The sequence below is a fragment of the Micromesistius poutassou genome (genome assembly GCF_964030765.1).
Source record: "Micromesistius poutassou genome assembly, chromosome: 16".
Taxonomy (NCBI): Eukaryota; Metazoa; Chordata; class Actinopteri; order Gadiformes; family Gadidae; genus Micromesistius; species Micromesistius poutassou.
This window is the reverse complement of record NC_140286.1, coordinates 15,109,301-15,127,452: the sequence shown is the minus strand read 5'-3', so window position 1 is coordinate 15,127,452 and position 18,152 is coordinate 15,109,301. Positions and strand designations below refer to the sequence as shown.

Here is an 18,152-nt window from a genome sequence, read left to right as displayed (position 1 = left end):
TCCATTGTTTGTTCTGAACGATGGCTAATTTGTTGTCTCAAATGATTGGAGAAAAATAATACGTTTTGTCTGTGTAATTTATCTGTACTAAATTCTTTGTCACTGTGTTATTAATAAACTTAAACAAATAAAAAAAACAACTACCCATCCATATTCTGCTGCTGATGATTGTTGCTACAGAATACGTCGATGCACAGAAGATTATTTTCCACACGCAAAGCCCACTGGTTAATGCAGTCCTCTCTGGTTTCCTTGGGAACTCGGGGTTAAGGCCGAGCCAGGCACTGGGAGCGACAGTTTTGGGGATGTTCCCATTGATGTAATTGATTTCCACTGCGATGGTTGCCATGGGGACCCATGAATGGATTGATTGAGCACAAGTGAGATCTGTACTCCCTCATTGTGTGGCCGTGGCGGTGCTCACTCTAATTGAGTGCACAGTAACCGGGTATTCATTTTCTGTTTTTAGTTTTTGGGACAAACAATGGGATAATTGTGCCTGTGTGTGTTTGTGAGAGTCAGTTGCAGAAGAGAGATACAGTATTTTCAGCCTCAAGTCCTTTTAAAGTCCCCCTCCCCCTCTACACACAGGCACTTGGTTTGGTTGTCAAAGCTCTCTTCTCTACCTCTCCCCCCTCTCTCGCTTGTTCCTGCCGTGTCTCTCTCTCTCTCTCTCTCTCTCGTTCTCCCTCCCCCCTCTCTCGCTTGTTCTTGCCGTGTCTCTCTCTCTCTCGTTCTCTTCCCCGCTTGCTTGTTCTAGCTGTGTCTCTCTCTCTCGCTTGTTCTTGCTTTGAATCTCCTCCCTTTCTCTCTCCCCCCCCCCCCCCCCCCCTCTCTCTCTCTCTCTCTCTCTCTCTCTCTCTCTCTTACTTGTGTTTAATTTTACCCATGGTCTTAAAATAGAATAGCCTTAACGTCAGTGCCCGCAGTGTAGTGTGTTTGTGTGTGTTTGTGGCAGGGGCAATATTGAGTTCCGACATGGCCTGCTTTGCAACCATCTTCCCCACATCATGTTAGCACTGCTATCAGACCTATCGCTGCACCCTTCCTCCTCCCTCTAGACCAATGGGGGTTATGTAACGTCTCCACAATGCCATCTTTCAATGGCATTGTCTTTGTTAGTGAGTAGTGGCTGTGAAGTGGCCCTTTGCCATTCGTTTTGGGGCATATTTGTTTTGTGTGGTCTCTCACTCCGACACCACGTATTCACGGTAGGCTCTTGCTCGCTCGCTACACTTGGCTTACATTCTTATTTTAGTGATGCTGCATTGCCATGGCAACGCGGTGAGGGCAGGAAAAAAAGAGAAGAAATCCTGGGTCCTGCTGCATAGGTGTAGCGGTGCTCGCGAGAAACCACAACTCGCGATAAGTGGATCTGCTCAGGGGTGCACCTCCATGGGAATCAATTAATGGACGGGAACATGTTCGCGGCTTTGCATTTGACCGTTTGTCAATAGACTGAGATGCATCCATGCTCAATTGTAAAAACACACAGGCCTCGTGTGAATGCATCGGGTTTGGAACGGATGGATTTAGTTTGTGTGAAATTAAGGGCAAAATGAAACCCCGAATGGGTGCAAGCCTCCACACCACACACACCACCGCGGACACATTTAGATTCCCTTTCTGTCGTTAATAACCACCGTTATTGCGCCGACACTGAGCGAGCTTTATTTATAAGGTGTAATAACACTCTCATCTGCCCGGGTCGCATCTGCTGCCACGCGGCGCTGCTGTATACGTCACCCTTTTTTTCCACTCCTCTTTTTTGCTTCTTCTTCTTCCTCCTCCTCCTCACACCAGAGCCCAGCTCCTTGATTCTCTACCGCCCACTCTGTCCTCACCACAGACCCAGCCACTCATCGGCACATCGTCTCATCACCACATCGCCCGCTGCGCTTTTCTTTATTTTAAGGAAAGGATATTTTAAGAACAAGACAATAAGAAGTCATTATCCATCAGTCTTTCCACCATGGCAAGCAACGAAGAGAAACCCGCCGCCGTCGCCCTCACCACCGCCGCAGTGGTCGCCGCGGACAAGGAGAAGACGTCCAGCTGGAAGGACTCCATCTACAACCCGCGGACCGGCGAGCTGCTGGGGCGCACGGCGAGCAGCTGGGGTAAGACCCGGGGACCCACCCGGGGATGGGAGGAGGGGGCCGCTCGGTACCGTCTATGAGACTCAAGGCTCTGTTTCGATGGTTACAGCACCGACCCGTCGTTAATAATCCTCAATTTTCTTCAAAAAATCATGAATAAATATTGTTGTTTTTTTACGTCGTTGCATTTGTAGTTGCGTTGTGTTTGAATGTTTTTTTATACAATAAATCTGCACGGGGGACATTTCTAATTCAGAAAAAAACATATCGCTAATTATTTTAAGCCAAATTCCTTAATGGATGACCCACCATAGTGGGCTGCATTGTGGTGCACCTGTGAGCAATGCAGCGATGGACGATCAGACCAAGCGCCGATTCCCCAACAGCGCCAATGCGTTAAATCACCAGAAACCGACGCGTAACCAACGTGGGGGCACGATCAATGGGTTCGTCTTTCTTGATTGCATAACTCCAGCAGCCGCGGTTGGCACGGCTTCTCGGTGCCCATGGCGGATACATCTATGGATTTATGTAACGATTCACTGCTTATTCCCCCGCAGAGGCTCCTAACACATAGTCTATCCGTCTTGTACGGCCGGCTGGGTCTGTATGGGGCTCTCATAATGGGCTAGGCGGGCAGGCCGGCCCCTGTGCTGCGGTTGCAGTGGGATGCTCCATTGCAGTTGCATGGCCGCCAACATTAGCATTAGCTGTCAAGGTCAAATGGGATTCCCTCTCTTCCTTCCTTCCTCGCTCTCTCTCTCCTCCCTTCTCATCCCGTACACGCACTGGGCAGGTGCATTGTGGGATACCGTTAGGGAGGGACGAGGGGAAGAGGGGGTACACTGCAGGAAATACTGAGGGGGTCTGCTGTCCCTTTCATGTGAAAAGGCCTGGGTGATACAAGCTGCCATTCTGAATCAGATGAACCATTTTGTGGCCAATACGTTGTCAGTGCAGTGTATTTGATGGATAAACCCATAAATCCACTGGATGGAACATAAATCATGGGGGTTAAAAAAAAACACCAGGTTTCCTGCATCAGCAATATATCTGTCAGCCTTTATAGACACACCGAATGTGCTCAGTGGCAGTCACCAGCATCTCAATCTGAGACAGTTCCTCGTCAAAGGGATGCCAGAGGCTCAAACACTGCTTCCACTTGGACAGTTTGGCCGACCAGATGGGCTGAAGAGAACAGGGAGAAAAAATGTTGAGAATCACATTGAGGCCGAACTGATCGGATGATTAATTATAAATTCCCCCCCCCACCCCCCCCTCTCTCTCTCTCTCTCCGCTCTCTCTCTCTCTCTCTCTCTCTCTCTCTCTCTCTCTCTCTCACACCATGTGTTGTGTCTCCCGTTCTCCTCCAGGTCTCATCCTGCTCTTCTACCTGGTCTTCTACATCTTCCTGGCAGGCATGTTTGCCCTGACCATGTGGGTGATGCTGATGACCCTGGACGACTACGTGCCCACGTACAGAGACCGCGTGCCTCACCCAGGTCACTGCTCATCCACACACACACAAACGCACACAGATGCAACCACAAGAATACACACACACAAACACACACATACACACACACACACAAACAGAAGCACGCACATACACACACACACACACAGGTGTGTTTGTGCAAGCCACTGAGTGAGGGAATGGTATACTAAAATGGCAGGATCTGCCTCTCATCATCTCTCTCTCTCTCTCTCTCTCTCTCTCTCTCTCTCTCTCTCTTTTTCTCTCCTGGAAATCCATTATTCATGTGCAACAATTGACGAGGGGTTTCCATCATATGTGCTGACTCATCACGTGGATGTATTGATCTGTTTTCTGAAGTCCCGCCCTGTGTAATATCAGGAGTAGGGCTTGTTTAGCAGAAGCCTGAATGTTTGCTGTCAAACAGAGAATCTGATCCGGCACTCTGCCACTTCTTCTGCTGATCTGCTGATAGCATATGTCGTAAAAACGTTAACATACTTAAATATTTCATTTCTTTGAAACAGAGGGGCAGTTTTTGGTTTGTTAATATCTTTAATACAGGCTTTAGGATGAGTGGTTAACCCAATGGTTCATATCTTTACTCCAGGTTTGGTGATCATTCCCCACTCACTGGACATCCATGTCAACAAATCGGACCCCAAGCAGTACGGCCATTATGTTCAACACCTGGAGACCTTCTTGCAAAGTAAATCCTTGTTTTGGTTAAATCAATGCAGAAAAATATATTTACCAATGTAATAAAACAAATACCCCCCTATGCTTCCAGCTCTTTCCTTTTTTGTATTTCTATCCTTGCCTGGTAGTTAACCATCATCTTAAACTTTGACTACTTCAACTCCTCCTGGCTTTCTGTTAAACTCTCTCTCTCTCTCTCCGTCTGTCTCTCGGTCTGTCTCTCTGTCGCTCTTTCCCTTCATCACTCTGTCTCCTCTGTCCCTGGCCTGCCCCACCGCTGTGCTCCCCAGGGTACAATGACACCGAGCAGGAGAAGAATGAGCTGTGCGCCCCCGGGGAGTTCTACGACCAGGACGGCGGCAGCATGGAGAAGAAGGCCTGCCAGTTCAAGAGGAGCTTCCTGAGCGGCTGCTCCGGCCTGTCTGACACCACCTTTGGCTACAGCGAGGGGGAGCCCTGCATCCTGCTGAAGCTCAACAGGGTATAACCCCCCCCCCCCCACCAAACCCTTCTCCAGATCTTTCCTCCTCTCTTGCCTTCCTCATTTCCTTCCTTGGATCATCTACCATTCTGTATGTCCTTCATCATTTTATTCCTTCCTACATTACTTTCTTTCCTTCTCACCTTTCTTCCGTTCCTTCTTCCTTTCTTCCTCCATACATTCTGTCTGTCTTTCCTTCCTTCTCTCTATTTCCTTCCTTCATTCCTCACTTCCCTTTGGGCGTCCTCCATACTGCGGCCCTCCCTCACTTTCTTCCACCTTCTACATACCGTCATACCTTCTCTTTTCCTTCCTTCCTATCTTCCCACCTCTCCTCCCTACCGTCTCCTTCTATCCTTCCTGCGTGCCATTATTCCATCTTTCCTCACTTCCTCCCTTTGTTCCTTTTCTTCCTTTGTGCAGCCTCCAGTCGTTCTATTCTTTCTACCTTCTGTGTTTCCTTCTTGCCATTGTTCCTTCCCGTTTCCCTTCCTTCCTTCCTTCCCTCCTTGCAAGCATTCCCTCCAGCATACTTTTCTACCTTTTCTTATTTTGTCTGCTGTCTGTCCTTATCTCCCTTACTCCTCTCCTTATTCCTCCACTTTCCCTCCAATTAATTCTATTTACTGTACAGACTACCTCTATATATAGTTTTTTTGCACATTTTAAATTAAAAACTGTTACCGACTTGATATTCTATATAGGGCTAATTGTTTTCATTGTTATTCTATTTGTGTCACTTTATTTTACTAAGCGACTTTTCATTTCACTGCATCTCATGTATCTGTATGTGACCAATAAAACTCTTGATCTTGATCGTTCCCATCCCAGGTGTCCACGACTCACAATGCCAGTGACGCTGTCAGTAAACCCACCCTGCTCTTTATATCTTGTGTCTTAGATCATTGGCCTGAAACCTTTGGGAAACCCGTACATCAACTGCACAGCCAAGGTGATCACATAATCCCCGTAATCACAAACATCCATCTATATCTATGTTATGTGTTTTCTGTTACTGGTTTGTTTATGTGATGGACAAATACCAATGACTATTGCAGTGTCAATTGTTTTGTTTTTTTTGTTGTGTCAATCTTGTTTTTTCATTATTTCCTTTCTGTCTTTGTCTTTTTGTTTCGTGACTTCTTTCTGCATGCTGTCACTGACGGCAGTAGGGTAAGAGGAGTCGGCCTGGATAAGGAGTAGGACAGCAGGCATCATTGTCTCTGTCATTCAAAATATAGTTTTTTATGCAATCCAAAACACTTATGGCGTAGAGAACTTCATCTTTCATAAGGCTTTGACAATATCGTCAAACATATTGTCAAAAATGGGTTTTAACCGAAAAACTGCTTATTCATATTAACACATCGCACCGCCAGGCAACGTAAAACCACCGCACTTTACCTTGCAAAGAAAACCCTAGTAATAATCCTCTCCTTTTTTTGTTTGTTGTTGTTGTCGTCGTCGTTCTCATGTGTGCGGTCTCATTTACCTTAATAGAACGCTCATAATCCAACCGCATAGTGGTAGCATGTGCATCCTGATTGGCTACTTCTCTTACACGTGTTTTGTTTTTACACGACGTTCACAGACGGACACTCCGGTCCAGATGAAGTATTTCCCCCGTGAGGCTCGCATCGATAAGATGTACTTCCCCTACTACGGGAAGAAGGCCCATGTAAGTACATGTATAGATACATATATGTAACAGATATATAACAATACTGTAACATACATATTAACCAAATTTGGGCCCCAATTGGGGCGTCTGATATGTGTTTGGGTGATGACTGATGAGCTATAGATATTTGATGATATATAACCTATTTAAACAGAGAGCTTGAATGGACTGTTTTACAATGAGGCCCTGTGTACAGACAATAACAAAACATATCAAGAAAATGAGAGCAGATGTAACTAAATAAATAACAGACAATATAATCAAAATGGATTCATTTAGAAAATAGAATAGTATAACAAATCATAAAAAGATTAACTTAAAAACAATAATGAAGAACTATTTGATATCGGAAAGGGCCCATACACTAGGAGGGCCTCATGGCCTGTAGCCAGGGCCGACCGGTGTTAGCCCTGTAGTGTGGCCCCTTCACTGGGACAGTGAAACACAGGCTGTCATGACCATGGGAATTTTTGTGCTGAGGCACCCAGAAATTGTAAGACGTTTATATTGCATAAAAACGGGGTCACAGCCAGGGTTGCCAGATTGGGCCAGATTTCCTGCCATCTGGCCCCATCTGGCAACACTGGTCTAAGGCCCACAGGGTTGCAAGATTGGGCGGGAAATCTGGTCCGATCTGGCAACACTGGTCACAGGCCCAACAAAAAGGTCCGGAACCACCGCTATGGAGAAACAAAAAAGTCCTGGCCCCTGACCCTGCTCCCCTCCGCCCCTGACGTAGGAGAGCTACGTCCAGCCGTTGGTGGCTGTGAAGCTGCTGCTGACCAAGGAGCACTACAACACCGAGCTGAGCATCGAGTGCCGGGTCGAGGGCTCCAACATGCGCAACACTGACGCCAGGGACAAGTTCCTGGGCCGCGTCTCCTTCCGGGTCAAGGTGTCCGAGTAAGGGAGGAAGAGAGGAAGGGAGGAAGGTGGGAGGGATGGTAGGGGTGAGGGGAGAAGGGGGTCAAACTGAGCCCAAAGCTTCCAACATCGCTAGGGATTCACTGGAGGAAAGGAAGGAAAGAAGGGAGGGAGAAAGGAAGGAAGGAGGGGTTTGAATACATCACAAGAGAGGAGGGAGAAGAACGGGTAACTTTAAGGGGGTAATGTTTCTTGTGTGACATTAGTTGGTTAGTTTGGCTCCCAGGTTAGGCTAGATTGTAAGTTGTGATGTAGAAAGTGTGATTTGTTACCATTTCCTACTCCTTACCTTCTCTCTGGGGGTTGGGTGGGCTAGGAGGGGAGGGAGGGGTTGAGGGGAGGGGCTAGCAGGGGTGACCTTATCATCCTCACCTTTCTGCGAGATTCCAAGAGAACAGGGACTTGGGGTTCTCTGGTTCCTGCCCTGACCAATCCATCCATATACACGTTGCACTGTCCCTTGTTTACCTCATTGTTGTACTTATTTTTTGTCTAGTTTTGGTTCGGTTTTGTAGTACTGATTTGATATTGCAGGGAAGACACGGGGTCTCCATGTTTCTGCTAAAGGGGGAAAAAACACAACAATCTGAATATTTTGAATATTATGTCTTTTGTCATATCGCGAAACCGGAAGAAATATTTTAAAGTCTTTAGAAATAGGTAGAATTTCTAATGATTGCCTGAAAAGGTTTTTATCTTTCTGTAAAATATTATTTACGAAATTTCTTGTCACATTTACATTTTCAGTGTTTCACTGTCCAACTTCACACAATTTTCCACATATTCGACGACCGTTTTCATTGGAAGTTATCTTGATAATCAAATATAGCCACTATATCCATATACATCTATATATATTTATAGATATCTATATATATAGATGTATACATACATACATATAAAATGCCAATTCTGACACCCCTGTTCACATAAGAATATGTTTTGACCCTTTGTAATATTTAGACAATTGTAGATCTTAATCGTGTGGTCTGATGAACCACAACCAGTGTTGTGCTGTCTGTCTGTCTGTGTGCATGTGTACTTGTCTGTCTACACATCTCCCTCTTTACCACACACACCACACACACTTTGCCTAACAAACACACATACAGGCGCACATACACTTTGTGGGACACATACAAATATCTGTCTCACACGCACACACACACACGCACAAACACATACACACATACAAATATCTCTCTCACATGCACAAACACATACACACACAATTATACACATACGTTTACACAACACAAAGTGAGGTCTGAGGGGATGAACGCAGTGGTTCGGCGTAAGCGTGTACTGTATATTCCTAAATGTTCTGTATAACCTTCTGGGTCCGAGAGAGCACCGGTTGGGTCATTCTCTTCACTTTCATCAGCTCTGAATACTCAACAAGTCGGTGTTTTTCTCTTCAATGTATATATCTATACACTATTTACCATATTTACTTCACACTGTATTTTTTGTCACACAACAAAGATATCTGTGCACTGTAAAGAAATAATTTAAGCAAAGATTTACAAGAAATTATCTTCTTCAAAGCTATGTTTACACAGTCTTAACAGGAACCCACGTTTGAGAAGAACGCGTTGGAACATCTTGAGGAGGCCTTAAGACTTGGCAAAATAATTCATGGAATAAAACTGATTTTGGAGAAAAGCGGTTATGAGTGATAATTTTATGTTGGGCTGTACCTTTGGTGATTACCTCCATGCTCTTAGAGTCCATGGCTCAGTGAATTATCTTAGGTTCACTTTTCTTTTTGTAGTTTATCATCACCAGTATTGGGCAATTAAATCAGAGTTAATTGAACACAGCTTGACACGGTAAATGGATCTAGAAAAAGCGTAGTGGAAAACCAAAAAATGTAGCCCTTTTCCTTTTGAAATTCTAGAAACCTCATATAAATAATCTAGCCTAAATGAAATCTAAATGAAAATTGGGGTTTATGAATAAACATCCTAAGCCACGTTTCTCCTATCTCTGAGAAACGGCTCTTTATTTCTTAATTCTGACCTCATTTAAAATCATCCACAATTCCCCTTGAGGTTTCTGTCTTTGACATGTTTACTATCAGTTGGTGAGGTCATTGCTGGATGTGGACGTGGCCGATCGAAGCCTCTGTCTTTAACACCAGCCCTTCTTCCCCCTGCCGATGGCCTTTCTAGAGGCCAGCTTTGAGTAGCTTCTGAGAGCGAGAGCCTCAGAATCAGTAGCTGTCTTTAGCTGAGTACTGCTGCCGCCGTTTTAGATAATCTCCCAGGGGTTTATCCAGAGTAAGAACCCACTTCCGTCACTCGCTCAACCACACCTAAGCTGCCCGGCTGTCCTTGAGATGCAGCGCCCAACCCTGTAAACAAGGAGAGCGAGGCCGGAGAGGCCTAGCGTATCCGAGTAGGACTCTGACCTCTCTTGTCTCTTCACACATGGCTTATTGAAGAGACAAGGGGAAACATACACACCTTCCCTCAATTGTTTGCTTCACACTGCTAATACATTTGTAATGTTTGTAATGTACATGTATAATCAATGTTCACATAACTTACAGTCGACTGGCATTGTTAAAATTCTTTCTGAAAAAACTGAAAAAGCCCAATGGAACATTTGACAAGCAGCTAGACTCTGCTGTGGCTCATATATGAACATTTACGTCAAGATGTGTCAGGGCCCATGTCGGGTATTTGTGGTTGTGTTAAGAAGGCCAGCCCCAAGGATAAGGCGGGTTATCAGCTTATCGACTAAGAGCAGGACTGCAACTTACCTGAGCCTGGAGGGCATCTTGGCTCTAGTGAGCTTCGCTAACAAGATTAAAGTGTGATTATTGTACAGCGCTTTCTGCTGGGTTCCAGAGGACCTATAGGCCACAACTCTCCTTTCCTTTCTATAACTCTGACCATTGATTCAAGAAAGAAATGCCCACATATGAATATTTATTGGTTCTATATACATTAGTTACATACAAATACAATTTTTTTGGAAAAATAATTGAAAGATAGACTAGATTTTTTATATATATTTTTTAGATTTCTTTAATTATTCAAATTATGCAGGATGCAATAAAATCTCTTATTTTTTACATCTGACATTTCTAATGGGGATATCTTGTCATCATATTTACAAGTATTAATTAATTAATATATTAATATGTATTAATATGTATATTATATATACGTATATATATCACAGCGTACGTTACTGTTAAAACTCAAGACAAGACTTGCAAGTTCCCAAATCGGATCAAATATTTACCCTGAGACAAAAAAAAAAGTATATATAGCATACTTTGTTCAAGCTAACCCATTCCTCTATGAACTCAAACACAGTTAAGGGCCTGAACTATACTCCAGTTTTGTTTGAGTCATTTCCAATCACAGCATAATGACAAAAACAAAAAATAAACTATTTTCATGTTCATGGGAATGGACAGCCTAAATATTCCCCTCCCCAGATTCCGTGCTCCAAAATCCATCACACACACACACACACACACCAACAATAACCTCATCTAGCCATCTCCGTTTTAAATGTAAATCTCAGTAAACTTTCCATTAAGCGCCGTAGATTTCTAAACCCTGTGCAACCGACTAGAACAGGCTGCTACACCTTTCCCTGTGGCGCTGTTTCTCCTCTCTTTATTTGTACATGCAATCCATCTGATGGACAAAGGGTCACCGGACAAATTAACAAATCAAAACTAGTTTCAAGTGTTATTTGTGATGGACGATATCAGGTACTTGTCGGCTCCTCACAGCATGATGCAGGTGCCAGACTTGGCCTCGCCACCGGCACCCGCCGACGACTCTTTCCTGTTGGGGTCACTGAGCTCATCGAACAGTCCGGTCTCAATCATTTCCTGTTGCCAGGGGATGGAAACCGCCCCTGTGCCAAACTCATTGAAGAACTTGTTATCCTTTGCGTCAAACTCAATGCCCTTGATCTCAGAGAACTCGGCGATGTCGCCGGTGTCCTTGGCGTAGACCACGTTGGGCTTGGGGACCCACGGGGGGTCCACCAGCCCGGCCTCCAGACGGGGGAAGTTGATCGTCTTGAACCATTCATGCTTCCTGGGGTCCTCTAGGTTATTCCTGGGTAAGAGAGAGGAGAACAGTTCCCATTAGAACGCAAACGTAACGTCTGAGGCTGAATTTTAAAGTAGTGTAAATGTTGTTCATTTATATGCCATCAGTCTTGATGATTGATGGACCATAGCTCTCTTTTCAATCCCTTAGAGCGTCATATAAAGCCCTATTCAACACAAACGCTGGGAGACCTCTCCACAACCCTACGGAGCTCTATCCTATCACTGTAGAACGCTGTTAGGACTCTACAACCCTTTTGGGCTGTATCTATAGCTGTATCTTGCAGTCTTTTGGAGCTCTATCTACAGTCGTTTGGAGCTCTATCTCCAGCCATTTTGAGCTCTATTTACACATTAGGAGCTTTACCTACAGTCTTTTGGAGCACTATCCGTATATATGTCTATCTTTAATCACTTGGAGCTTCATCTCAAAAAGTTTGGACCTCTATCTCTTTGAGCTCTGTCTAGCCTTGAACTAGGAGTATCGCCTTACTTGATTCCTAAGCGCTCCTCCATCTTCTTCTTGAGGAGCTGCTGGATGATGTCCTTGGTGACCGGGTCAAAGCACTTGTGCTCCCATGGCGGCTCATCGTTCTGAATGCGGCGCTGCACCTCTTCTTTCTCCACCTTCTCCTTTTTGCTCTCGGGGCCTTTGAACGGCGTGTAGCCGGCCACCATCTCGTAGATACTGCAGCCCAGGGCCCAAAAGTCTACAGAGGTCCTGTAGGGGGTCTTGGTCAGGAGCTCAGGGGCCATGTATGCCCCAGTTCCAGCCTGGGAACAAGGAGATGTAGTGAGGAGGACAATAGAAGGATGGGTTAGGAGACTCAGGTGTGTATGTATTGGTGATTCAGGTCATGAATGTAAGGAAGGAGAGAGAGTAGTGCAGTTAGGACCATTGCAACTTGCAATCTCTACATACAACACATTATGATATTGGTCGTACCAATTCTTGATTTGAGCAGAAACATACGGACACAAAGACGGAGATAGACTAGAGGACTGGCTTCCCCTCTATGCACTTTGTATTTGCCTTGCAGGCACATCAATACAAAGATGTGTTTTGTACATTTTTGAGGCCTCAGTAAAACCAGGGTAATAAAACCTGGGTAGGTATTACCCCTGGCCACAATCAGGGAGATCTCTCTCTCTCTCTCTCTCTCTCTCTCTCTCTCTCTCTCTCTCTGGTTGACCTCTCCAGCAAACTAAGACAAGTGGATTATACCTAATACTAATCCTTCTACCTGTCAAGAGTCATGTGTGTATGCAGGCTGACGGAGTACGTTAGCTGCTTACAACAAGGTAGCCCATCCCTGGCCTTACTATACTACAGTACCAGGAAAAACAGAGGCACTCTATTGGTCAGTACATGCAGATCACTATCAGGGCATCTTAGTCATCATATACTTTTTTATATGTTTTTTGGAAGTTTGTAGTTTCACCTAATAGAGGTGTGTGACATGACACTAACACAACTTGGTTTATGGTCTAAAGGTTGAATTAAAATGGCAATATGGGAAATCAGATACATGCATCCATCCACTTTCTGTAATTAAGAATGTGATCTTTATTTAAAGATTTTGATAAATAGCGGGCATTACCACATGTAGCAGACATCACTTCCAATTTATCCCTGTCAAAAAGCCAGTAATAAAAGCTACAAACCACTAGCATAGCTAATGAGTTTTCCTTCTCTCTCTCTCTCTCTCTCACTCTCTCTCTCTCTCTCTCTCTCTCTCTCTCTCTCTCTCTCTATCTCTCTCACTCTCCCGCGTAAGATACAGTTGGCAGTGAAACATACAAATGTGCGTGCCCACTCAAGTAGCTCAGTGCCTTTTTTGTTTATGTTTAACTACACACTGCTGTTTTTGTTTAACTACACACTGCTGTTTTTGTTTAACAACACACTGCCAAGAGAGCCGTAGAAAGTCTATCCATTGTAGGTTTTACCCGGTCAACCTGATCCGGGAGTGACTGACTGGAGTAAGTCCTGCTAAGAGGTTTAGAGGGTCAGAGCCAGCCTTGGGTTAGCCAAGTCATTCAGACTAGCAGAGGAGCATCATAGTGAGGGGTAATGAGCTTACTGGACTTTCATAGGCAAGATATCTTACTCTTTGCTACAGCAACACAGTCCAGTCCAATCACCATGCTAAACTCACACACTCATTTGTGAGGGGGTTGGAGGGTGCAGGTTGGACATGAATGCTATATAGATGAGTATGAGTATTGAACAGTATGACATGAATAACTGGAAAGTGTGCCAACATGTGAAATTCTTGTTGGGAAATCACGTTGGTTATTGATTTTTCTGTCCCTTTCTTCGAACTAGATAATTTAATTTCTCCTTCAATATCATGATCATTTCTGTGGGAATTTATAATGAGTAATCTCACAGACAGCCCGGCTGGTATAAGGACACCTGCACAACGCCTGGTTTCAGCTCTTCACTGGCATCTCACTAGAAGTTCAATTCAGCAGAAAGATTCACATGTGACTCAGAGTTTGAAGGTCAAGCTAAAGAGTGACAACCAGGGGAACTAGGGTTTTAACTAGGGTCCTAGCTTATCTCCTGTAAACACAACATATGCACTACTCACACTCTTCCAACTGTCATCTCAAACCACTAAGGGTCTCCACATTCTGCAAAGAGACCTCCAAGTGGCTTGGCTTTATTCCAATGATCTTTTGAATTATGTAATGGATTCAAAGAATCTCATTGGACAGATCTTTAGTGTTACTGAACTCATTCTTATTGCTAAGGGGATGACCTCGGAACCAGGGAAAATTACCTTTAAGCTCAGATATGGCAAAAGTTTAGATGATCTTGCCCTGACTTCTGACCTAGTTGATGCTGTCTTTTGACCATAGGATCCACAACACGTCAGCTCATATTAAAGGCGTGGTCCATCCAGATGTCTTTGCTCATGCAAAAGTTCAAACTCAAACAACTACAACATCTCCATCCTCTCTTGCATGAACAGCTTGCGTGAACTGAGCTGTGTAATCGACTTACCATCTGCGTGATGGTCTTTCCTTCGCGGAGCTCCACAGCTAGACCCAGATCTGAGAGTCGGCACTGGCCAAAGCTGTCAAGCAGTACGTTCTCTGGCTTCATGTCTCGATACACGATGTTCATCTCGTGCAGATGGAGGATGCCAGTGGTGATCTGCGCCGTGTAGTGGATGATGCGCTTCATCTCGATGCCCTTGTCCACACCATTGCCATCGTAGCCAATGTTGTAAATGTGGTACCTGAGATCTCCTCCATTCATCAATGTCATTACCAGGCACAGGTGAGTCTTGCTGTCGTAGGCATAGGACAAGTTGACTAGAAACAGGCTGTTAACCTTCTCCAAGATCTGCTTCTCCAAAAGGGCCATCTTCTCACCGCCTTTCTTCTTCAGACGTTTTTTGCACAATTTCTTGCAGGCATACATCTGGCCTGTGTTCTTCACCTGTACGGCACACACCTGTAGGGAGGCCACAGCAAGTTGAATCATTTAGGTTGGAAAGAGCAAAGATCTCCATTCAGGAGTCGGCCATGGTTCTGTATTCTACCACACATATCAAACTTAAACATGACATTACATTTTAAAACATGAATACATACAGGCTTTTTGGGGCCTGATGCCCCTTAGAACATAAGTAGCCTGAACATCACTGCTTTTAATAGAATTGTGGTTCAGGATGGGCCTCTCATCTGAAACCGTTTTACCTTTCAGAATATTCTTTGCACCCTTACCTCGCCGAATCCACCTTTTCCCAGGGTTCTGAACTCGTAGAAGTATTTGTCACTGATGGGCTGCTTCTCGTACTCTTTCCATTGGAGGAATTTGTCAAAGAACGGAGTGGTCTGGTAATCCGTGAAAGGCTTGCCCTTCAGAAACTCTCTTGCTGCTTCTTGGATTTTGCCTTTCATCACCTCATCAAAGTCCTTGTCTGTCACCACCTTGCATTTGGCTTGTTCTTCTGGGGGCAGGAAGGAGAGGAAGTTCTTGGAGTCCGCCTTGCAGTACTTTTTGATGATGTTCTGACGGGCCTTGTCTTTGGCCGCCCCCTCGGCCAGGTCCCAGTCATACATGTCATCGAAGAAGCTGGCGGCATTGGTATACTCGGGATTGCTCGACAGGTACTGCCTGAAAAACTTCTTGCCGATGGGCTGCTTCTCGCACAGTTGAGTGAAGTCCTTTTCAATGGCGGTCCGTACCACCACACATTGGTCAGCCTTGGGCAGAGACAAGCTGCGTCTGCGCTTTTTCATCTCCTTGTCATCTCCACCTTGGGCTTTCAGGTAGGCCGTGTTGGCCACCAGGTTATCCAATCCCCCCATGTCACACATCTTGGCGGCTCTTTTTGTTTCCCCCCCCAAGTGACTGGGTTCTTCGCAGGCTTCCTATGAGCTCCCTTGCACAGCCAGTGCACTGTCCTAGCTGATCTGCTCTTCTGACAGAGAGAGAGAGATATGCAACCTGCTCCAAAGCCAGGCAGTGGAGTGAGAGGCTTGAGCCAACTTACCTGCGAAACCTAATACACACCGACACACCCAGTAATTACTCATTTAGAATTAAATACCAGCAAGGGATTTTGTCTTAAGATTCTTTGTGTGGTCTATTCAAGGATGCTGTACACGGAAAGGGAATCGTAAGCGGGCTCTGTCTTAAGGAGCTTTCATCCCTCTATATTTGGGCACGGGTGTTCTCAGTAGCAGAGAGCAGTGGTCTGCTGTGTAATGTTGGCTAAACACTTAAGCTAAGACCATGATCAAGAGATGCCAGCAGAGAAGAACCCTGAGCACTGACCTATAGCGAAGACTGATACATTGAAGAATGAATGCCAACACTAGCATACTATGACGAGGCACAGTAAGATTCAAAGTGGAGTTGATATTAGTTCTTGAGATGAAAGGAAGGGATAATTGGGATAATAATAAAAATATATATTAGATAAAGAATCCCAAACTATCATTAAGCTTAGATGTGGATTGAGACTGGAATGGGATAAAATAGCAAAAGTAAAATAATATTTAACTAATAATAATTACTTTATAGACATAGAAAGACAAAAGGGGATTTGATTAATTCACTGCCACATAATCGTTCAACTAAACTATTGCAATCATTTCAGTTTCAGTAAGAAATTCAGGGTCTTTATTACAGCATGATTGGTTGGCTTACGGTACATTATCTGTGACCCTCTGACAAATACACTTCAACTTCAACCCTTCAACATCCTTGGCAATGCTACCTTTAAACCCTTGCCTTTGGCCCTCAAGTCCCCAGTCTGTCCATCTTGTCAACCTGCAGTACATGTCATGATCCATGTAGATCCATGTTATGATTATAATTTTCGCAAACTCTGCCAGTATGCCCGGTTATAATTAAGCCATTTGGCTATTGTTTGTAAATTGTTACAATGTTTAAAGAACAGAGACCTCTTGACTTGGTGATATTGAAGGGCTTTGTGCTTCCATCTTCTACCGGGTCACCTGGAATTAGGAGCTCAGAGTTCAAGGGAATCCCCTTGCCGGTGCAAGTAAAGATCCTGATTTGTAAAATGAACAACTAGTTTATATTATTATTATATTATTATATATTATATTATATTATTGTTATATTATATTATATCCTGTTCTGCTTTGTTCAAGGTAGAATATATGCATGCATTACCGAATTAATGTGTTATAATGCATGTCTAACCCGTCAAGACTGCCATGTAAAATGATTATGTGCATTTCTTTTGCAATGGCATTCCAAAGCAATTTCTCGTATCTATTTTTAGTGTGATGATGCTATTTCATAACACAGATATGTTACAATAATCATAATCATAGTTGTATCTCCTCTGACCAGGCCAGGGGCTGTTGGCCAGGCCAGGCAAAACAGTGCTATTTTAAAGGGAACCTATATTACCACCAGGTGTGATGTGGATAAGCCATTACAAGCCCTGGTCAAATCGAGCCAGTGATGTGTGGATACATTGATAGATCAGCCTACCAGTTGGTACAGTCCACTGGCTGGCAGGCTGATTCATCTATCACATACCTGGGTGGACACTCCCACTTGTGACATCAACAGATTTTACATTACTTGTAATGGCTGATCAACATCAGACCTGGTAGAATCACAACCCTTTAATGTAGCACTTATTAATCATCTACAAATGTATGTTTATGTTTTGTTCATGATAACTTCATCATTAACTAAAGGCTTGCAAATGACTTATGACTGAACGTTGTTCTAAAGTGTTAGAAATGTTTAGAAATGTTTGTATTTCTTAGAAATGTTTGTATTTATATTTGTGTAAAGGTCCAACATATCAGTGCATACGCCATTGTTGCATATAGTGTTTGTACATCTAATGAATGTCATCATACACGATAAGAGCTTCAAAGCTTTCAAATATCTCTGTTGCCCAAGCATCACCAAGTCAAGCTCCTACTTTGCCTTCGTTTTAGAAATTTGATCTTGGCTGAGCCTGTTGACTTATTATCTCTGCTCCCTTCACCTTTGAAGGATAATCCAGACTTGGGGAGGACTGGAGCCTAGGTTAGTAGGCCATCCATCCATCCATCTGGTCTGTGCTTAGTGTGAGTCCATCCCCTTACTGCCTACATCAAGCCTCTAACCCTCAGCCTGAGGAGGAGCAGGAGCTACCCTCGGGCCAAACACACACTCAACCATAGCTCCAAGATTTGGAACAACTTCAACC

General features: G+C 44.3%; 2 protein-coding genes across 2 annotated transcripts; one reads left to right on the top strand and one right to left on the bottom strand.

The window, feature by feature from the left end:
* Window positions 1–1,415: 1,415 nt before the first annotated feature.
* Window positions 1,416–7,566, top strand: atp1b3a (ATPase Na+/K+ transporting subunit beta 3a). The gene is made up of 7 exons (XM_084480950.1): window positions 1,416–2,120; window positions 3,473–3,601; window positions 4,187–4,285; window positions 4,566–4,756; window positions 5,658–5,708; window positions 6,348–6,434; window positions 7,177–7,566. The coding sequence occupies exons 1-7, from the start codon at window positions 1,973–1,975 to the stop codon at window positions 7,342–7,344; spliced, it is 873 nt and encodes a 290-aa protein (XP_084337076.1). The 5' UTR covers window positions 1,416–1,972; the 3' UTR covers window positions 7,345–7,566.
* A 3,546-nt stretch (window positions 7,567–11,112) lies between these two features.
* grk7a (G protein-coupled receptor kinase 7a) lies at window positions 11,113–15,783 on the bottom strand (the record flags this gene model as incomplete). Its single annotated transcript, XM_084480800.1, has 4 exons — window positions 11,113–11,452; window positions 11,939–12,219; window positions 14,459–14,914; window positions 15,187–15,783. The coding sequence occupies 4 exons, from the start codon at window positions 15,781–15,783 to the stop codon at window positions 11,113–11,115; spliced, it is 1,674 nt and encodes a 557-aa protein (XP_084336926.1).
* Window positions 15,784–18,152: the final 2,369 nt, after the last annotated feature.

Excerpts from the sequence above, each read along its gene's own strand:
- atp1b3a (XM_084480950.1), top strand. The coding sequence starts at position 1,973 with ATGGCAAGCAACGAAGAGAAACCCGCCGCCGTCGCCCTCACCACCGCC. Across the intron at positions 3,602-4,186 it reads AGACCGCGTGCCTCACCCAG|GTTTGGTGATCATTCCCCAC; the intron begins GTCACTGCTCAT and ends TCTTTACTCCAG. Across the intron at positions 5,709-6,347 it reads ACATCAACTGCACAGCCAAG|ACGGACACTCCGGTCCAGAT; the intron begins GTGATCACATAA and ends CGACGTTCACAG.